Source organism: Hemiscyllium ocellatum, chromosome 5 (assembly GCF_020745735.1).
Source record: "Hemiscyllium ocellatum isolate sHemOce1 chromosome 5, sHemOce1.pat.X.cur, whole genome shotgun sequence".
Taxonomy (NCBI): Eukaryota; Metazoa; Chordata; class Chondrichthyes; order Orectolobiformes; family Hemiscylliidae; genus Hemiscyllium; species Hemiscyllium ocellatum.
Genome location: NC_083405.1, coordinates 106,149,134 through 106,172,057, shown reverse-complemented (window position 1 = coordinate 106,172,057; position 22,924 = coordinate 106,149,134). Strand labels below are relative to the sequence as shown.

Here is a 22,924-nt window from a genome sequence, read left to right as displayed (position 1 = left end):
GTTTCTGTGTTGTGTGACTCTATGACTCAAGAATGTGGCCTTTTTGCTCTTTCAAATAAAATTTTAAACAAGTTGGGCAGTCATCTTTTCTATACTGCATTTAAGGACCTGATTGGTTAACCGTAATAGACAATGAATCATCAGGGAATATTAGCAAGAAGAGGCAATTGTCTTATGAACAAGATGTAGTTTATTGCATGTTAATAATAGATACAAGTTAATACGCTAGTTAGACATATTTGGTAAGGCGAACAGGTGTTAGGGTGACACATTTGACCCCTTTGGGAGATTGAGGTCGACTTTTCAATTCTCCACCCAAGATATCATCAGATTAAAGGAACCCACTGCAGTCTCCAACACTAACTCAGGACTTCCTCAAGTCTATTCCTGTCCTTCCTGAAACATAGAAAGTAGAAGCAGGATTAAGATTTTTGACTTCGCTCCCATCCTGTCAGTCAGTGTGATCATGGTAAATCATCCAACTCAGTACCTGTTTCTGCTTTATCGCTGTACCCTTTGATCCCTTTAGCCCTAAGAAATGTATCTAACTCCTTGAAAACATCATTGTTTTAAAATCTGATTGAAGATTTGTAGCTCGGGTATCCGTTGTTGTGGTTCTGCTCGCCGAGCTGGAAGTTTTTGCTGCAAACGTTTCGTTCCCTGGCTAGGGAACATCATCAGTGCTATTGGAGCCTCGTGTGAAGCGCTGCTTTGATGTTTCTTCCGGTATTTATATTGGTTTGTTCTTGCCGCTTCCGGGTGTCAGTTTCAGCTGCAGTGATTTGTATGTGGGGTCCAGGTCGATGTGTCTGTTGATGGATGTTCTTGCCGTTTCCGGGTGTCAGTTTCAGCTGTAGTGGTTTGTATATGGTGTCCAGGTCAATGTGTCTGTTGATGGAGTTTGGGGATGAATGCCATGCTTCTAGGAATTCTCTGGCTGTTCTCTGTCTGGCTTGTCCTATGATAGTGGTGTTTTCCCAGTCAAATTCATGTTGCTGCTTGTCTGAGTTGCTAGTAGCCATACACTCAGACAAGCAGCAACATGAATTTGACTGGGAAAACACCACTATCATAGGACAAGCCAGACAGAGAACAGCCAGAGAATTCCTAGAAGCATGGCATTCATCCCCAAACTCCATCAACAGACACATTGACCTGGACACCATATACAAACCACTACAGCTGAAACTGACACCCGGAAACGGCAAGAACATCCATCAACAGACACATTGACCTGGACCCCACATACAAATCACTGCAGCTGAAACTGACACCCGGAAGCGGCAAGAACAAACCAATATAAATACCGGAAGAAACATCAAAGCAGCGCTTCACACGAGGCTCCAACAGCACTGATGATGTTCCCTAGCCAGGGAACGAAACGTTTGCAGCAAAAACTTCCAGCTCGGCGAGCAGAACCACAACAACACATCATTGTTTTGGCTACAACCAATGTGTCAGAGAATTCCACAGGCTCACCACTCTCTGGATGAAGAAATTCGTCTGCATATCATACCCCTCTGTATCCTTAAAGTATGAGCCCGGTCCTGGATTTTCTGGTCATCAGGAGCATCCTTCCTGCATTTACCCTGTCTGAGTCTGTCAGAATTTTATACTTTTTTTTATGAGACACCCCCCTCATTCTTCCAAACAACAGTAACCACACTCTCTTCATATTTCCTGTCCTGGAATCAGTCTGGTAAACTTTTGTTATACTCCGTCCATGGCCAAATTACCCTTCCTCAGATAAGGAAACTGAAACACACATAGTACTTAAGGCATGGCCTCATTATGGTCCTGTACAGTGGCAGCAAGACATCCTGCTCTTCTACTCAAATCCTCTTGCTATAAAGGCCAACAAATCATATACCTTCTTCATTGCCTGCTGCACCTGCATGCTTACTTTACTAATCTATTGCCATTCAGATAATAATCATACTACCAAAGTTGATAAACTCACTTATCCTCATTATATTTCATCTGCCACACATGTACTGCTCACTCAACTTTACTAAGTCACACTGAATCATCTTTGCATCTCCCTTACTGCTCATTCTCCCACCCAGCTGTGCTGTTTGCTAACTTTGAGGAATTGCATCTAGTCGCGTGATTTAAATCATTAATATATACTGTTATTAGCTGGGATCTAAGCACTGTTTATTCCTACTGTTTGTTTCTTGTCTGCCAACCTGTTCTCTATCCATGTTAATAAACCACCTGATCCCATGTGGTTTAATTTTACACGCTGATCTCTTACGGAATGCCTTCTGATGCGTAAACCAAATCCACATCAGTACATTACTAGTTTGTGTAATGTAAAAACTTTGATATTGTGCCTCATCTAACCATTTCTATATATCAAAGAAAGACCAATGGGCCTCAAACCTTTCCCTACAGAATACCACTGCAAAATTTCCTCGAGTTTGGAAAATTCTTTCACAACTACTCCCTGTTTTCTGTCTCTCGGTCAGTTTTGTAAATGCACCGTTTCTTTTCTCCTTTATATCCCTTAACTTGATATGTTTTTTCTTCCCCTCGCAGCCTTTTAATTTTGCATGTTATCTCGGTTGTTAGAGAACATAGAATCCATATCAAGTTCACATGGACCCTCTGAAGAATATCCCATCTAGACTCAGCCCCCCACCTATTCCTGTAACCCTGCATTTCCCATGGTTAGTTCGCCTAACCTACACATTCCTGGACATTATGGGGATATTGAGCGTGGCTAAAGCATCTAACCTGCATATCTTTGGACTATGGGCGGAAACTGGAGCGTCCAAAGGAAACCCACACACATATAGGGGCAATGTGCAAACTCAGAAAGACAGGCACCAAAGGCTGGAATCAATCCAGGTCCCTGGTGCTTTGAGGCAGCAGTGCCTAACACTGAACTACTGTGTTGCTGCACATGATTACGGAATGTCTTACCTGTTTAAAGTATGGACAGTTTGATGCCATGCTGCAATTGTGACTCTCAACTTCCTGGAAGTGATTAAGCAGCTGTAAGGCTTTGCAGAGCAAAATTAACAGGTAGAGACAGCTTCTGCTATAGCATATTTCAGACTGTTTTGTAGGATTGGAAAGGAAATTGAATGTTGGCCTTTATTCCTGAGTATCAGCTCACTATAGTTACATAGGGCCTCAATGAAACAACACCTAGAGTTACCATGTGCAATTTTGGTTTTCTTACTTAAGGAAGAATATCATTGTATTGAAAACAGTTCTGAGAAGATTCGCTCAGTTGATATCTGGGATTGTCATATGAGAGAAGAATGAGCAGGTTTGGGACGGCACAGTGGCTCAGTGGTTCGCACTGCTGCATCACAGTGCCAGGGACCCGGGTTCAATTCCAGCCTCGGGCGACTGTCTGTGTGGTTTGCACATTCTTCTCATGTTGGCATAGGTTTCCTCCAGATTCTCTGGTTTCTTCCCACAATCCAAAGATGTGCAGGTTAGGTGAATTGGCCATGCTAAATTGCCCAAAGTGTTCAGGGATGTGTTGGTTAGGTGCATTGGTCAGGGGTAAGTACAGGATAATGAGGTAGGGGAATGGGTTTGGGTGGGTTACTCCTCAGAGGGTCAGTGTGGACTTGTTGGGCCGAAGGGCCTGTTTCCACACTGTAGGGATTCTAGAATTCTAGAACTATACTCATTGTAATTTAGAAGAACGAGAAGTGAGCTTGTTGAAACCAGAAAAATTCTGAGAGGACATTTCAGGCAGGATGATCCTTTTTGTGGAATTTGAGTGGAGGATATAGATTAAAAATAAAGTGCATCCCATTTAAGATAGGGATGAGGAGGAGTTGCTTCTCTGAGTGGGCTGTTAGACTTTGAAATTCTCTTGTGCTATGAGCAGTGGAGGCAGTCATTGAATGAATTCAAAGCTGTTTTAGACAGGTTTTTGATTGACAAACGAATCATGAGTTACAGGGGCCGGACAGACAAATGGAGTTAAGGCTCCAGTCAGGTCAACTGTGGTCTTACTGAATTGCAAAGCACGCTCAAGGAGCTGCCTGGCCTACCCCTGCTCACACTACTTCTGGTCATTGATGCTGAATTGATTATTTGCCAAATTGATTCTGGGAAACTAATTCAACCAATGCACATGTGTTTTAATTAGATTCGGACACACTTTCACAGCGAGATAGAAAACTACTGTAGTAACTGTTATCTGTTTGAGAAGTAAGTAATACTATTCCAAGCATGTTAGAACTTCATGCCTCCAAACAATCAAAGAAAAACTGATGTTTAAAGTGCTAAGATTTGTAAGTACGGTGCTGCAATCCAATATGAAGGATCTTTGAAAGGTGAAACAAGTAACTGATCTTATGCTTGTATGTTTATAGTAGATTAAATACAATTCATAGAGTTCTTCAGAGTGTAAAGTACAATACCTTGACACATGGGATGCAGTGAGGTCCTGTCAAGATCTGCTTCATTTCAATAAAATATTTGGTATGTTTTTTCTTCGTGTTTTTTGAAACCAGCTTTTTTTCAACCATCTAACCTCCTGCCTACAGTCAAAAAGGCAAATGTTAGCTTACACTTGGATCATCATTGGCACTCATAGCATTAACTTCCATTTATGTAGCACCTTTAACTTTGAAAAATGTTTGAAAATGCTTCATAGAGATTTCAGATGCTGCACAAAACATGGTATAACAAGAAATGACTAAAATATTAGTCAGAGGTAGTTTTAAGGAGGGTCTCAAAGCGGGTGAATGAGGAAAGAAAAGGGTTTTGTTAAAGATTATGAGCGCTGGGACTTGAAATATTGATGCTGCTTTCTCCCCACAGATGCTGCCAGACCTGCTGCGTTTCTCCAGCAATTTCTGTTTTTCTTTCTGATCTCCAGCTTCTTACAGTCTTAATTTTTTTACCTGATAAAAAAAAGTCTGTCTATCTCAGTCCTAGAATCACAGTCTCTACAGTCCTTTGTGGAAAATAATTCCGTAGATTCACTACCCTCTGATAGAATAAATATCTCCTCTATCTTCCACAGGTGACCCCTTAGTCTGAAAAGTGCAGTATTTGTGATATGAATTCAATTCAAAGGCTTTGGTTTCTCCAATTCTTATGCAGATGAAATTTTAGCTTGTCCAAGATTGAATATTGAGTAAGCAGTCTAGTAATAAGAGGTTGTGGTTTGTTCAAGAGTGGGAAGATGGGATTGATGTGAGTCCATATCTGTGGGAGATGTTAAACAGGGACAGTATATCAGTGGGAAAGGAAGGGAATAAATTTTCGAAGGACTCCACAGAAACTGATGATCTGTCTATGATTGGAGAAGAGTACAGCTAAGCAACATGATCAGCAGTTTAGTGGAAATTTAGTCAGAGGGAGCAGGCAATGTTCTGGTCGACAAGGTAAGCTTGAAACCTGAAATAAACATAAAAGAATGCTGAAGAAACCCAGAAGGTCTGGCATCATCCATGAAGAATCAAACAAGTTACCATTTTGAGTCTGGTCTGACTCTTCTTGACAACGTATGGACTATTTCTTCAGAAATAAGTGAATGTAGACAACTCCAAGTCCGGTACTTCAGGAAAGATAAAACCCTTAGAAAGGGTACAGAAGAATTTTGTCAAGATGTTCCCTGGATGAGATACTTTAAGTTGAAAGTAGAAGGTTGAAAGATAACCTTGTGGAGGCTTTCAAGATGAGAGGTTTTGATACTGTAGAGGGAGAAAATCTCTTTCTTTTGATGAGTGGGTCAAGAACCAATTATCATCTATTTAAAATCTTTCCAGAATATCTAGAGAGGAGACGAGAAGCGTTTTTTATGAATCATTTACATTGCAGGATGTGGGAATTGCTCATAAGACTAGTGCCCATCTGGAATTAAGGGCTACGGGGAGAATGCTGGTAAGTGGAGTTGAAATGCCCATCAGCCATGATTGAATGGTGGAGTGGACTCGATGGGTCAAACGGCCTTACTTGCACTCCTATGGCTTATGGTCTTATGGAATTGACCATAAGAAGGTGGGTTTTCAATTGTTATAAACAATATGATGAAAGGACTAGGTGTAGATGTGTTAAGTAGTGTGCGTGAAGAGTTTGACTCTGCAGCAATGGAAGCACAGCGATAAAACCATTTTCCAATCTATTGTCCAACAGGAAAAAATATGTGTTTTCTTACAACATAGGCGTTTCGCATGCTTGCTTTCATTGTTGAGTCCTTTGACTATAGAAGTTGGGAAGTCATGTTGAGGTTGTGCAGGACATTAGTGAGGCCTCTTCTGGAGTACTGTGTCCAGTTATGGTCACCCTATTATAGGAAGGATATTATTAAGCTAGAGATGGTCCAGGTGAAATTTACCAGGATATTGCCAGGATTGGAAAGTTTGAGTTATGAAGAAAGTGTGGGATATTTTTCACTGGAGCATAGGAGGTTTATAAAATCATGATGGGTATAAATGGTAGTTGTCTTTTCCTTAGAATGGGGGATTTCAAAACTGTGGGGCATATTTTTAAGCTGAAAGGTGAGAGGTTTAAAAAAGACAAGAGGGCCAAATGTTTTACACAGAATGGTTTGCATGTGGAATAAACGTCCTGAGGAAGTGGTGCGTATGAGCACAGTGACCGTGTTTAACAGACACTTAGGTAGGTACGTGAAGAGGAAAGGTTGGAGGAATGTGGACCAGGAGCAGGCAGGTGGGACTAGTTTAATTTGGGATTATGTTTGGCATGGACTGAATAGACTGAAGGGTCTGTATCCGTGCTGTATGTCTCAATGATACAATATATAAAAACTCAGTCATCTTATACTAGCCAGTCAAGATTGCATTGCTCAAGAGTATCTTTGTCAAATGATTCTTTGACCATAACTCGGGTGGAAGACCTACAATTGGAATTCTTCCCATTTCCCTTGAAATAGGTTGAATTGTCAGTATCCCAAATAATCCTAATTCAACAGCAGGAAGTGTTTTAGTACTCCATACCAGTGTCAAAGAGTTATCAATGAATAAGAACTAGCCCATTAAGCTTCAACTGTATAGTCCAATAATTGAGACTTAGGATGTGTGATGGGAGAAGTCCTATCTGGAACAAACCTGAAATGTGCCATGTTCCAAACTATGATGTATAAAGATGGGGATTGCCACCTTTACTTTTAAGCACAAACTTACATTTGATGTTTTAAGGATAAGTATGAAGAAAATAGATGCTAAGCCAAAAAGGTTGTTAAAAGTGACGAATATATTATTCAAAGAGGTGTTTTTTCAGGAGCATTTTAGTAGTGGAGTGTTTCTAATGTAATTATTAATTAGCAAGGCAATTGGTGGAAATTTGGATTGCATAGTTGTAGAAGCTGAAAGAAGCAGAGATTTTGTGCAGGCTGTAAAGTTTGTGCTTAGTTCAAATCATCCTTGTTCAATCTAAAACTCTGCTGCATCTTTGGCTAACCAGTGAGATGCTTGCCTGTGTACTTATGCTGTAGTCAGGAATTGAATCAAATGATTGATAGAACAGTACTGGTACATACGTTGAGCTGTTGCATATTGATGGTCCAGCACACACCACAGAAACATTGTGTGGGTTCTTTTTAATTCTTATTATTAAATTAACCAACTAATTAGTATGGTTTCTAAAATAATGTCAAGATCAAGCATCCTGGCTTGCATCTCTGAGATCACTGACATAGCTGGATGCAGGCTTAGAACTACAAATGTAGAGAGCAAGATTTGATCCAGTTATTTGTTTGCCATGACCAGGTATATATATGTCATTGCATACTTTATATATTCCTGCAGACAGGCTTGACATTTCTAAAATTTGCCATTTGCACAGATATCTCAACACACAGTTCATCAAGAAAAACAAATTGACAGAAGCTGACCTGCAGTATGGGTACGGTGGAGTGGATATTATTGAACCACTGATGGAGATAGGAGAGGTAAGCTCAGCCAGATAAAAAAAAGTCCAGTTTGAATTGAAGTATTGGTCTGATCAATATGTTTATTTGAAACCTCTGCTGGAACAGTAACTGAAGCTTTGACGGGTAAGTGTAAATCAAAGCTTTTAAACTCCTGGTTGCATAAGTTACATAAATGTGCAATCATCTATATGTAGTGGGGTGGTTTGTATTGATGTTCAAAGTAAAGTCACAGGGCAATGTCTTTTAAAATAACAAGCTCTCAGGCCTGACAAAATGCATGCAAGTCTCTTCAGAGGTATTATATGTGTGATAACAAAGAAGTTCTTTAGTACCTTACGTCATTGTTGTTTTTCAAGCAATTTTCAGAATAAAACCTATAGGCCTGTATGCTCCTCTGTTTGAAATGATTTAATCATTGCATCCTTAAAAAAAAATCTTTGATGTTCGATGTTCGTCTCTTTCTATCCCTTGCATGGTCAACATTCTATAAATAGCTGCTTTCGGGCAGCAGTTTTGATATTCTGTTATCATTGTCTTGCTGTTTTCAGGCAAGGGAAAGTTGACTCCTTTAACAGTTACTGCATCTGGGCATTTATATTCCTGATGGAGCCCCTTTGTCTGACTTATATAACTTTGAGGCAAGAACATTATAATGTCTGTGCAAAAGGAAACAGCAGAAGCAAGAAATGTTAGAACTGAACAAATGAAATTGAATTATACAGTATGTTTTTAAATACATATTGATTTTCCATTTTAAATATTATAGCTAGTCTCTTTCTCGCATTTTTCTTCTTTCTCTCTCTCTTTCTGCACCTCCACCTCCGAATCTGTCTTTGGCTTCATATTTTAGAAAATTGATGTATTCAGCTTAATTCCAATTAAAAACTTTTGCATTTCTAGCTAGCTCTGGACATGTGGAAGAAAATGATGATTGAGCCATTACAAACTGTCCTCATCCGGATGCTCCTCCGTGAAATAAAAAAGTGAGTGGGTATCAACTAACATTAAATTACTCTTCTTGTTCAGAAATGCCAGTGACCAAGTAACATGAATAGCTTTTGTGAAACGTGACAGGTTCCAGTTTTGTGGTATTTCTATTTCTAGCTTTAGATCTATGGCTTTAAGATATTTCTAACATGATAACAAGGTAGTAGCTATGATCCCATAATTCTTCAATAATCTAATCTGCAATCAATGGATTTGACAGCTTAAAGTTAATGTAGAAGAATGGAAGATGCTCACTTCAGAAAGCTGCAAATACAGCCAGACCAGTGGTATAACTGTTACTGCTTTCGATCAGCTATTTGGATATTGTAGGGAATAGCTGGATTAATGCCATTGAGATAAATGAGTCTTTTTCAAGTTGGCAATGGAGTGCCGCAGGGATCAGTGATAAGTCTACAGTCAGTTGGAAAAAATATCAGTTGATCTCCACCTTGACATGCAGTCTGGCAGCATAATGTAAGTTAGCCATTGCAGTGAAGATGGTGGCAGTAATCATGAACTTGTTTAATTCATGTATATATAGGATAAGTGGGATAGAACTTTAATGTGATTTTGTTATTACTATGCTGAACCAAAAGGGGCAGCCTGTGTAGGAGATGAGAGTGTGGTGCTGGAAAAGCACAGCAAGTCAGGCAGCATCCAAAGAGCAGGAGAACCGATGTTTCAGGCAAAAGCCCTTCATCTGTTTGCCCGCAGCGTCGATTCTCCTGCTGCTCGGATGCTGCCTGACCTGCTGTGCTTTTCCAGCACCACACTCTTGATTCTAATCTCCAGCATCTGCAGTCCTCACTTTCCCTTGTGTAGGAGATGGACTGCCTATATGGTAGCAAGTAGTGATGGTGCTGTAAGAGCAATGTCATCAAGTCAAAGATGACAAGACAGTGGAGGAAAATGCCCCAGATGATCACTTAAAGGAACGTATAGATAAAACCAGTGATTATTTTGAAGAAAAGTTAGTTGTGTAGATGAAGGTTGAGAGCAAATGGAAGTGCTTCAAACAGGCTGTTAAATACTGAATGGAGAAGGTGGGTTGAATTTTAACCGTGACATGCTGATCCTGATGGTGAAACAGGAAGTAAGTGCCATTTCTGCTCTCTTTCTTTTTGATGTTCTTTCAACCAATTCAAATTAACGCTACGTGCCAGACAACATATACAAGAAAAATGCCAATCAAGTGGCATAGAAGTGAAATCTGTTGAAGCTGACAATGCTGTAGTTACAGTCAGGTTATAAAGAGCTTCTTGATACAGTGAGGCTTGTCATTACAGTTGCAACTTGCCTGCTTAGCTCCATTTATTCACAAAATACTTTGGAAGGTTTTGAAATTTAAATTTCACTTGTCAGTATTGTATATACTCGTGTAAACGTCAAATTTTTAGACTACTTTTTAAGGTTGAATTTATGGGGTCGACTGTTACATGGATGCTACTTTTGAGGGGCTGAAATTCATGCTACAGTCCAAAATACCATATCATTCGTAGAAGCCCAATTGATCTCTAAATGAATAAAGAAAAAAACAACTAATTACAGTAATTACCAGATAGAGACAATAGAAACAAAAATGAATTTGTAAGTTTTCATTTATACATAAAGTGAAGTAGAAATTTAATATAGCTTTAAATCACAATTACGATGTACATTTTAAAAGGTCCAATACAAAAGTTCATTTAAATCATGCATAATCACACTGTTAAACATCTTCAGTACCGAATAAAGCTTGATATTCAACAGGAAGAATGATATCATCGTATGGATCCTCTTCATCTTTGCTGTCTGTAGTTAGAGTTAGCACATCATCTGCTGCTGCTTCTTTATCTATGTTGTTACAACATAGCGGTGAACCCTTCTGCTAATTAAACCAAACACCCAGGAAAGCTCACCTTGCCTCATAATCTGTTAAAATGTAAGTGTCAGCCAACTTCTCAAGTTCCACTATTTGAAGAAAATAACATCAATTTATTTTTTTAACCCCCAAAAGTGAACATTAAAGAGCAACTATTCACAATTCTAAGTCCCCCTTTCTCTTAACTGCTTATTATCTGTCTCCAACTTTCTAACAATATACTGTTCCATTAAGACACTTATTAAACTTACAGCAACTTAATTTCAAAACCACACAATGCCTGTTGTCTTCCACGTCTGCCATCTTCTGACTGAAGATCTCCCTGGGTTGTCTTCTTTCCTTTTACTGCGAATATGTTTCGTATGAAAAGGTACCTTTGATAGAGAGTGTTTCCTAATTTCTTGGAACTGTGTTGATAGCAGTTGTTCTGTCTCCAATTTTCAAAATGTCTGCATTTTTATATCCCCAACTCGGATCATGTTGGTTCAATGTTGGCAAAGCAATAATTTCAAACTCAATTGAGTTTTAATGTCCTGGGGCATAATTTAAACCAATTCTTTAAATTTGAATTGTTGTCAAAATAGCAACCAACTCAGTTATCCATTTCACAGCCAAATGTTATATGTTTTCAATTTTCCAGTGCAAGTCTGAGACTGCCATCCAGTCATTACAGGTGCTTGTCAGCTCTCAGTTCAGAACAGCATTCACTATATCTTAAAGGTACATTCCATGCCTTCAACTTCATAACAATGTCATCTCATAGATAATCGATCTCTGTACCGTCCAATGCATTCGAAATTCCACATTTCTTGAATGCTTTGAAAATAGTATCAGCTTTTATTTCCTTCTATGAATCAATAGTCCATTCACAGATCAGTGGCAGTGAAGGAGCCCTCAGATTGCCTCCTTTCATGTATGTTTTTTCTCCATCACATATCCAGTTATTCCACTTCATTCTCATCATGTCCTTAAATGTCTTATTGATACCAACACCTGTTGGTTACAAAATTCTTCTAAGTCCGCTAGGAATTACAGCTATGTCAGTGTTATGTAATCGGATGTTATCAACAACATTCTTCACTAGATGTGATCTAAACTGGTCCCCGACAAGCAAACTCTTTTCCTTGCGTAGTCCACCAGGTCATAAATTCCTAAACTTCTTTTATCTATTTTCTACATCCATCTTCGTCTATCCAGCCTTGTAGGTGCATATGGAGGACAGTTCCTTTTGGAAATTTCTCCTGTGGCCAAGTTTTTCTCGGAAAAACAGCTATTGGTTTTAACTTAGTGCCATCAGCCATACTAGAAGAACTAAAGTCAACCTACTTTTCTCATGGCCAGTGGTTTTCACCAATACTGTTGGTTCTCCTTTTTGGTTCACAGTTCAATTCTCCGGCATGTCGAGAATTATAGGCATTTCATCCATGTTTCTGATACATGATAACTCCTTCTGCCAATTTCTGATTAAAAACTGGTGGAACTGTAATATCTGATTTTCTAGTTCAGCAGGCAGCTTTTGTGTAATCTTAGTTCTCTGCCGAAGTACAAAGTCATGTCTTCTCGTAAACCTTGTGGACCATCTCGCACTTGCATTCCAATCTGAAATTCCGTCCTTTGATTCGTTTTGTGCTTGGATTCAGATGGCTTCATGACTAACACAATTTCCATTTTGACAATTTTCATGTACCCATTCAGAAACTTTTTTCTCCAATTGTGGCCACCTGCTAGGTTTATCTAGGTTTGTACACTTTCATTTCAGTGTTGTCTGAAATTGATTTGATTTCTTTCTCCAGTCTCTGACAAATTTCTCCGAAACACAAAATTCTCTTGCTGCTACACAGGTGTTTGTCTTCTCTGTAATTTCAGTAACTTTCAGTTTAAATGCTGCTGTATATTTTTTGTATTTTCCTGGAGAGCATTTTTACACAAAATGAAGAAATTTCAAAACCTCAACTGGTATATGACTGTATTCCACAAGGTTGGTTGTCACCTGACCCTGACCTGATGTGTCTTCAACCTTTGCACCAAATTGGTATGAATTGTACATCATATCACATAATAGCAGAAAAAAAATTAATTTCCTCAGCATAACATTTATGTATGGGATAATACCTTGACTTAAAAATGTTGATCTGTTACCTATGAAGAACTAAGGTTGCCTTTTACATAAAATCTGGAATTTTCCATGTTTTTTGACCAAAAATAAGGGGTCAACCTTTATATGAGATCGACTTCTTTTCAATCATATCGTGGGTGGCACAGTGGTTAGTACAGCTGCTTCACAGCGTCAGGGTCCCAGGTTCAATTGTAGCCTCGGGCGACTGTCTGTGTAGAGTTTGCACACCCTCTACGTGGGTTTCCTCCCACAGTCCAAAGATGTGCAAGTCAAGTGAATTGGCCATGCTCAATTGCCCGTATGTTAGGTGCATTAGTCAGAGCGAAATGGGACTGGGTGGGTTACTCTTCGGAGGGTCGTGTGGACTGGTTGGGCCGAAGGACCTGTTTCCACACTGTAAGGAGTCTAATCTACAAAATATATGGAATGTCACACATTACATTGGATTAATCTGATTCATTGCTATTAGTTGACACCAGCCTGACACAACTCATGATTGGTATGTAGTGACAGACATAGGAGAGTTGGGGACACTTCACTGTGGATCAAATGATGACATACTTTTGAATTCATTCTTTATGTCAGTGGCCAGTCACTGATCCTGCATGTCATGTCTCCTGCTCTTGTAGATTCTGTAAAATATCGTCTGCAAGAAAAAAATGATCTGGACCATGGCTGGTGTCAACCAAGGCTTGGAATCATGGGTCAGAGTAAACAATCTTGACTTTGCAGAGATGAAAAAGAAAGCCATTACTCTTGTCTACGTATAGAGAGAGTATGCAATTGGAGCTGAATGTTCTTCATTCAGGAGTGGAATGTGTTGTCCTTATTCTCCAGGGGGAAAAACTGATTTGGTTGGAGAGGGAGGAAGAGCAGTGTTTCCTCATTAATGCTATATTGTTCTGTACAAACATGGTAGCTGTCTTATGTATCTACCTTCAATGCAAATATAATTGTTGTTCAAATGAATTGCCACATAAAATATCAACAGTTTATTCAATTTCGAGTCAAATTTCGGGTGGGCGGCACGGTGGCACAGTGGTTAGCACTGCTGCCTCACAGCGCCTGAAGACCCGGGTTCAATTCCCGACTCAGGCGACTGACTGTGTGGAGTTTGCATGTTCTCCCCGTGTCAGCGTGGGTTTCCTCCGGGTGCTCCGGTTTCCTCCCACAGTCCAAAGATGTGCGGGTCAGGTGAATTGGCCATGCTAAATTGCCCGTAGTGTTAGGTAAGGGGTAAATGTAGGGGTATGGGTGGGTTTCGCTTCGGCGGGTCGGTGTGGACTTGTTGGGCCGAAGGGCCTGTTTCCACACTGTAAATCTAATCTAATCTAATCAATTTCTCCTCAAATATCCTGATATCCAAGTAGTCAGTTGAGGGTGCGAGTAAGACGGCCTTCTGCCAGTAAGTTTTATTTAAGGCAAAGTTGCATTTTTGTTTAAGTGATTTATACTTTAGATAAAGTATAACAGTGATGCGTACATCCCCTGCATTATATTTCCAATGCTCAGCGTGTGTTTTATATTGATCATGTGGACTCCTTGTTCAGCCAGAATATTTGATCAGACGGCACACACCTGGTCCCATGGATGCCAAATAATAGAAGGTTTACTGTATTTTGCAAAACACTGATTGCAGTAACTTATCAAAGATAAATAGAAGTATTTATTTTGCATTCTAACCAGCATTCCCTCTCAGTTTCTTTCTGACTGCATGGACCTCTGGGCTCTGTGTGTAGCAGGGACTTCCAGGACAGTTGCTATCGCCAAAGCCAGTCGCTGTGTTCCAAACTTTGGAGCAGCTGCACGTGCGCACAGCCGAGAGAGAACAATAATGCTGTCATGTAGATTGAAATGCATTGAAGCAATTCACATATTTTACTTTCAACTCTAGCATTTTCAGAGAACCAAATGCAGCAGTAACTTTGCATCGCAGTGAACTGAATGACTTTGGAGCTTGTTGAGCAAGACACGTTAGCAAAACCACGTGCATGCTGACTAAGATAGGGAATCTTGTTGGTCCTACCAAGCGTGCATGTTAGCCCTGAGCTTAATGTTTCATCAAGTTGCATTCAGTGCAGCATTGACATAAGTAAAGAATCAGCCTCAGTGCTTGGTGCTCAAATGCTGGAGCGCGATTGAATACAATTTTCTGAGACTGAAGTTGGACAATTACCAGATAACTGCTTCATGGTCATTGTATGTTTCTGAGTTTGCTTTAACCATTCAAGGTAAACTAAATATCCGCTTTCAGCAAATAGGTTCTCAAAATGTTGTTATGTTCCTGTAACAAGAGGACCGTTTAAGACTGAGATAAAGAGAAATGTTTTTACTCGGAGTGTGGTGAATCACCACTCCAGAGTATATTTAAAATAGAGGTTGAGAGATTGATAAGATCATAAGGTGTGGACGCAGAAGTAAGCCACTCAACCCATCCAGTCTGCTCCCCGATTCAATGGATCATGGCTGATCTGATAATCCTCAACTCCAACCTACTATCTTTCCCACATAAACCTTGATTCCCTTACCGATTTTAAATAAATGTCTATCCTGGCTTTGAATGTAGTTAATTACCTAGCCTAAACAGCCCTCGATAATAAAGAATTCCACAGACTTACTGCCCTCTCAGAGAAGAAAATCCTTCTCATCTCTGTCTTAGATTTCTAATTAACAATGGCCTAAAGCATGATGGCGGTGAGATGGGTAACGGCATTGAAGTGTTCAGGAGTCCATGATTGTATTAAATGGCAGAGCAGGCTCGACAGGTTAAATGGCTGACTGCTGTTCCTACCAAATATACAAATCAAACTAAGGTAGATTTTAAAAGCAACTTGATGCAATTCTAAGATTTCTTTTGTTCCATTGTAATGTAGTGATCGCTGTGGAGAGAATCCAAATCAAAAAGTAATCCATGGGGTTATCAACTCCTTTGTTCATGTTGAACAGTACAAGAAAAAGTTCCCCCTTAAGGTAAGAAAAGCCTGGAAATTATATGTTAATACTGAGGAATACATTTTAGTCTTCTAACCACTGAGCTACTGTGTTGCCTTCGGGATGACTATCATTCAATTTAAGCAAAGTGGAAGAAACTGTCTGATATTTGCTGGCAGCTCAACATAAGCTACTAAACTTGTACGCTGTCTGTCTGTATTCCAAAATGCACATGTCATTTTTATGTGTCTGCTGAAACTGGAAGTTCACATTGGACATTAAATGGTTTGCTGCACTTGGAGACACTGAAAATACTGGTCATAGATTCATGGTGATATACAGCACAGAAACAGACCCTTCGTTCCAACTCGTCCATGCCAACCAAATATCCCAGCCTAATCTAGTCCCATTTGTCAGCACTTGGCCCATATCCCTTGCATGTTTGCATACATGTTTTAGTTTACTGCCTGTCTCGTTCAGTAATATTCTGTATACCTAATTTAGGACAAAAAGAAAAGCTATGTACAACAAATTGCTCTGACTTTCACCAAATTCACATTTTGAAATACTTAATCCTTGTTCTTTTAAGATTTTGTAGGCACTCTTAAGTAATCGTTCTTTCAACTTCAGTTTTATCAGGATCTCTTTGAAGGTTCATTTCTAACAGAAACAGGAGAGTATTACAAACAAGAAGCTTCAAATTTACTTCAAGAGTCAAACTGCTCACAGTATATGGAAAAGGTATAATTTGAAGTTGTACTTGCATTAAGTGGCTTTCAGTGATGCAAATTGGGTTCCAAATCGCAGAGAATGTTCAATACACTCCTGTTATCGCAGGTTTTAGCACGATTAAAGGATGAAGAAGTTCGATGTCGGAAATATTTGCATCCTAGCTCCTATGCCAAAGTAATTCATGAATGTCAGCAACGAATGGTAGCAGACCACCTGCAATTTCTTCATGGGGAATGCCAGAATATCATTAAACAAGAAAGGAGAGGAGGTGAGAAATATGGTCAGTTTCCAGTCCACTCCCCCACCCGCTTGTTGACCAAATCGTTTGTCGGCCTGTACAAATTTGCCTGTTGTTGTATCTGACATCTGGGTTGTTGTCAGATGGTCTGTCTGGTGTTATTCAACTTTTTCATATTTTCATGTCTTGCCAGAGTATTTCAGTATTATGAGTCAATCACCTTGTCTGCCCGGAGTTGCACTTGGACTAGGAAATAAAGAAAAAGATGGGTTTTTAAACGTTCCAGCAACTTCGTGATCATCTTACATGAGACTTTATAAAAGATTTCTAGATTAATGAAAGTAAAATTCTAGCTGCTGTAGCCAAATTTAAACTCATCTCTCCAGAGCAGTGTTTCCTATAATCTGCCCAACTAGATCAACAGTCCATCAAGTGCCTTATACTGAATTGTTGTAGCCACATACATCCTGATGGTTAAATGAAGCTTACTGCTGCTAGACTGTAAGACACAGAGCAGAAGTGGGCCTTTTGGTTCATCGAGACTGATCCAGTATTTAGTGAGGTTGCGGCTGACCTGATAATCGTATTGGAGGAATAGGAGTAGGTAGGCTGTTCAGCCCCTCAAGCCTGCTGTGTTAATCAATAGAATCATGGCTGATTCAGTGCTCCTCACATTCACTCTCTTTCCCTTTCCCTGTAACCTTTGATTTCCCTACAGATCAAAAATCCATCTATCTTAGCTTTAAATATACTCAGGGACTCTACTCTCACAGCTGTCTATGGCAAGGAGTTCCCAAGAGTCTCAACTGTCTGAAGAAAGTCCTCCTCATCTCAGTCTTAAATTGGCACCCTATTATTCTGAGATGACATCCTCTGGTTCTAGACTCACATGAAGGAAACGTCCTCTCAGGGTAGCCCCTTAAGAATCCGATATGTTTCAATGAGATCACCTTTCATTCTTCTAAACTCCAATGAAGGGAGTCCCAACCTGTTTTACCTTTGCTCATAAGACAATCCCTCCAGACCAGATCCTAATGAACCTTCTCTGAACTGCCTGCAGTGGCCATATACATTTTCTTAGTTCAGGAAGCCAAAACTGTTCACAGAATTCCTCCTGTGGCCTGAGCAATGCTGTGTATAGTTTTAGCAAGAGCTCCCCATTTTCTTAATCCATTCCCAGTGTTACAGCTTTCTGCAGGCTTCTCCCTTATAAATAATTTAGAGAAGATAAAATAATAAAAGGGAACGTTGACCTGGAACATGAATCCAGGCCTCAAGATTACTAATCTATAAACCTAATTGCTGTGTACTTCCCAGCCCAACCTTGTACTTCATGAGAATTTGACAAAATCCCAAGTAAATCCAAATGATCTATTCCATGACGATGTCAGAAAAACGGTTGGAATGTAGATATTGAAAGAATTTGCACTCTAAATCCCTCCACGTCTGCCTCTTCAGGACCTGTTGTGAAGCCTACATCAATTAGCAAACTTTCGGTTTCATAGAATATAGAACAATACAGCACAGAACAGGCCCTTCGGCCCACGATGTTGTGCCGAACATCTGTCCTAGCTTAAGCACCTATCCATGTACCTATCCAATTGCCGCTTAAAGGTCACCAATGATTCTGACTCTGCCACTCCCACAGGCAGCGCATTCCATGCCCCCACCACTCTTTGGGTAAAGAACCTACCCCTGACGTCCCCCCTATACCTTCCACCCTTCACCTTACATTTATGTCCCCTTGTAACACTCTATTGTACCCGGGGAAAAAGTCTCTGATTGTCTACTCTATCTATTCCCCTGATCATCTTATAAACTTCTATCAAGTCACCCCTCATCCTTCGCCGTTCCAATGAGAAAAGGCCTAGCACTCTCAACCTACCCTCGTACGACCTATTCTCCATTCCAGGCAACATCCTGGTAAATCTCCTCTGCACCCTCTCCAAGCTTCCACATCTTTCCTAAAATGAGGCGACCAGAACTGCACGCAATACTCCAAATGTGGCCTTACCAAGGACCTATACAGCTGCATCATCACCACACAACTCTTGAATTCAATCCCTCTGCTAATGAACGCTAATACACCATAGGCCTTCTTACAAGCTCTATCCACCTGAGTGGCAACTTTCAAAGAGCTATGAACATAGACCCCAAGATCCCTCTGCTCCGTGTGGGCAGCACGGTGGCACAGTGGTTAGCATTGCTGCCTCACAGCGCCAGAGACCTGGTTCATTTCCCGCCTCAGGCGACTGACTGTGTGGAGTTTGCATGTTCTCCCTGTGTCTGTGTGGGTTTCCTCCGGGTGCTCCGGTTTCCTCCCACGGTCCAAAGATGTGCGGGTCAGGTGAATTGACCATGCTAAATTGCCCGTAGTGTTAGGTAAGGGGTAAATGTAGGGGAATGGATGGGTTGCGCTTCGGCGGGTCGGTGTGGACTTGTTGGGCCGAAGGGCCTGTTTCCACACTGTAGGTAATCTAAGTAATCTAATCTAAAAAAATCTAATCCTCCACCTCACTAAGAACCCTACCGTTAATCCTGTATTCCGCATTCTTATTTGTCCTTCCAAAATGGACAACTTCACACATCACAGGGTTGAACTCCATCTGCCACTCCTTAGCCCAGCTCTGCATCATATCTAAGGCCCTTTGCAACTGACAACAGCCCTCCTCACTATCCACAACTCCACCAATCTTCGTATCGTCTGCAAATTTACTGACCCACTCTTTGACTCCCTCTTCCAAGTCATTAATAAAAATTACAAACAGCAGAGGACCCAGAACTGATCCCTGCGGAACTCCACCTGTAACTGGGCTCCAGGCTGAATATTTACCATCAACCATCACTCTGACTTCGACCGGTTAGCCAGTTCTCTATCCAATTGGCCAAACTTCCCCATGCCTTCTGACTTTCCTACCATGGGGAACCCCCATGCCTTACTAAAATCCATGTACACTGCATCCACTGCTCTACCCTCATCCACATGCTTTGTCACCTCCTCAAAGAATTCAATAAGACTTGTAAGGCAAGACCTACCCTTCACAAATCCGTGCTGGCTGTCGCTAAACAAGCAGTGTCTTTCCAGATACTCATAAATTCTATCCCTCAGTAACCTTTCCATTACTTTGCCTACCACTGAAGTAAGACTAACTGGCCTGTAATTCCTGGGGTTATCCCTATTCCCTTTTTTGAACAGGGGCACAACATTCGCCATTCGCCATTCTCCAGTCCCCTGGTATCACCCCCCTTGACAGTGAAGACGAAAAGATCATTGCCAACAGTTCTGCAATTTCCTCTCTTGCTTCCCACATAATCCTAGGATATATCCCATCAGGCCGGGGCAGTTGTCTACCCTCAAGTTTTTCAAAATGCCCAACACATCTTCCTTCCTAACAAGTATCTCCTCTAGCTTACCAGTGTGTTTCATACTCTCCTCTTCAACAATACGGTCCCTCTCATTTGTAAATACTGAAGACCTCTCTATCTCTTCCAACTCAATATACAGTCTCCCACTACTGTCCTTGATCGGACCTACCCTCATTCTCGTCATTCTCATGTTTCTCACATATGCATAGAAGGCCTTGGGTTATCCTTGATCCTACCCGCCAAAGATTTTTCATGCCCTCTCTTAGCTCTCCTAATCCCTTTCTTCAGCTCCCTCCTGGCTATCCTGTATCCCTCCAATGCTCTGTCTGAACCTTGTTTCCTCAACCTTATGTAAGCCTCCTTCTTTCTCCTTACAAGACATTCAACCTCCCTCGTCAACCAAGGTTCCCTCACACGACCATCTCTTTCCTGCCTGACAGGTACATACATATCAAGGACACGTCGTATTTGTTCCTTGAAAAAGTTCCATATTTCAACGACATCCTTCCCTGACAGCCTGTGCTCCCAATTTATGCTCCTCAGATCCTGTCTCGCAGTACCGTATTTACCCTTCCCCCATTTGTAAAACTTACCCTGTTGCGCGCCTTATCTCTCTCCATAACTAAGGTGAAAGTCACAGAATTGTGATCACCATCACCAAAATGCTCACCCACTAACAAGCCCATCACTTGTCCTGGTTCGTTACCAAGTACCAAATCCAGTATGGCCTCCCCTCTGGTCGGACAATCTACATACTGAGTTAGAAAAGCTTCCTGGACACACTGCACAAACGCCGCCCCATCCAATCTACTTGATCTAAAGGATTTCCAATCAATATTTGGGAAGTTGAAATCACCCATGACTACTACCCTGTGGCTTCTGCACCTTTCCAAAATCTGTTTCCCAATCTGTTTCTTCACATTTCTGCTGCTATTGGGGGGCCTATTGTAAACACCCAACAAGGTGAGTGCTCCTTTCCTGTTTCTGATTTCAGCCCATACTTCCTCCAAAGACAGGTCCCCCTCGAACTGCCTTTCTGCAGCCGTTATACAATTTCTAATTAGCAACACCACCCCCCCCTCCTTTTTTACCACCCTCCCTAATCTTACTGAAACATCTGTAACCAGGAACCTTCAACAACCATTCCTGTCCTTCTTCTATCCACGTTTCCATGATGGCCACAACATCGTAGTCCCAGGTACCGATCCACGCCTTAAGTTCACCCATCTTATTTCTGATACTCCTTGCGTTGAAGTATACGCACTTGAGCCCATCTCTGTGTCCACAAGTATTCCCTGTCAGCGCTACCTTCTCCACAGCCTCCCTACATTCTTGGACATCCTGAAAAACAGCTAGCTTACTTGCTGGACTACAAGTCCGGATCCCATCCCCCTGCCAAATTAGTTTAAACCCCCCCCCCCCAAAGAGTGCTAACATACCTACCTCCCAGGATATTGGTGCCCTTCTGGTTCAGGTGCAACCTGTCCTACTTGTGCAGATCCCACCTTCCCCAGAATGCAGTCCAATTGTCCAAATACCTGAAGCCCTCCCTCCTACACAGTCCTTGCAGCCACTCTCTACACTGCACTCTCTACCTATTCCTTGCCTCACTGTCACGTGTCACTGGCAACAACCCAGAGATGATGACTCTGTCCGTCCTAGCTTTTAGCTTCCAACCTAACTCCCTGAGCTCCTGAATGACCTCCCCACCCCTCTTCCTACCTATGTTGTTGGTGCCAATGTGCACCACGACTTCTGGCTGCATACCCTCCCCCTTAAGGATTCTGAAGACACGGTCTGAGACGTCTCGGACCCTGGCACCCGGGAGGCAACAAACCATCCGAGAGTCTCATCCATGTCCACAAAACCACTTGTCTGTCCCTCTAACTATAGAGTCTCCTATAACTAGCGCGCTCCATCTCTCCCCCTTTCCATTCTGGGCCTCAGAGCCGGACCTCGTGCCAGAGACCCGGTCACTGCAGCTTATCCCTGCTAGGCCTTCCCCCCCCCAACAGTATCCAAAGCGGTCTGTTGAGGGGAACGACCACAGGGGCTCCCTGCACTGCCTGCTTCCTCCCCTGCCCAACTCTAACTGTTACCCAGCTACCTCTGTTCTCTGGCGTAACTATGTCCCAGTAGCTTCTATCTATCACCCTCTCAGCCTCTCGAATAATTCTCAGTTCATCCAACTCCAGTTCTAGTTCCCTAACGCGGTCTGTGAGGAGCTGGATCTGGCTGCACTTCCTGCAGGTGAAGTCGGCAGGAGCATCGGTGGTCACCCCTACCTCAAACATCCTGCAGGAGGAACATTCCACTGCCTGCGCTGCCATGACTGTACACTTAGTCTCCAAAACAAGAACACTAAGTTTCCTGCCCTGGTATTTTACCATGTGACTTGGGGTTAAATTTAGTTTGACAATTCTCCTGTGAAGTCCTTTCTCATGCCTTACTATCTTAAAGGTGCTATATAAATACAGGTCATTAGGAAACATAAATTAATAAAAATTGAACTTCATCTTTCTAAAATATTGTATATTTCTCACACTGTCATATACTTTTCATAGACTTACATTTTAAGTACAGCAGCATGAAGAGAAATCACTCTACTTCAAAGATATAATGATATCAGTCAATTAAAATATGCACTTGTCCAACTGACATTTTCTTGAATTGATAAAACATCAAGTTTGTTGCAGGTTCACGGACTCCTAACAAGATTGGAAATGGGTATCAGGAGGAAAACCCTCCAATAGTTAGAGTCATAACTGACACATAGGAAGATAGTCATGGTTGTTGGAGGTCAGTCTTCTCAGCTCT

General features: G+C 41.3%; 1 protein-coding gene across 3 annotated transcripts in view; it reads left to right on the top strand.

The window, feature by feature from the left end:
* The window catches only part of cul2 (cullin 2), an 81,594-nt gene that overhangs the window by 26,110 nt on the left and 32,560 nt on the right, over nucleotides 1-22,924 (top strand). For 2 of the 3 annotated variants that reach the window (XM_060825087.1, XM_060825086.1), the window contains exons 5-9: nucleotides 7,789-7,894; nucleotides 8,777-8,859; nucleotides 15,714-15,810; nucleotides 16,402-16,512; nucleotides 16,609-16,771. In XM_060825087.1, coding sequence (XP_060681070.1) covers nucleotides 7,789-7,894; nucleotides 8,777-8,859; nucleotides 15,714-15,810; nucleotides 16,402-16,512; nucleotides 16,609-16,771 — 560 coding nt within the window. Of the gene's footprint in view, nucleotides 1-7,788; nucleotides 7,895-8,776; nucleotides 8,860-15,713; nucleotides 15,811-16,401; nucleotides 16,513-16,608; nucleotides 16,784-22,924 lie in introns of all 3 variants that reach the window. The other variant, XM_060825085.1, reaches the window with a different exon arrangement.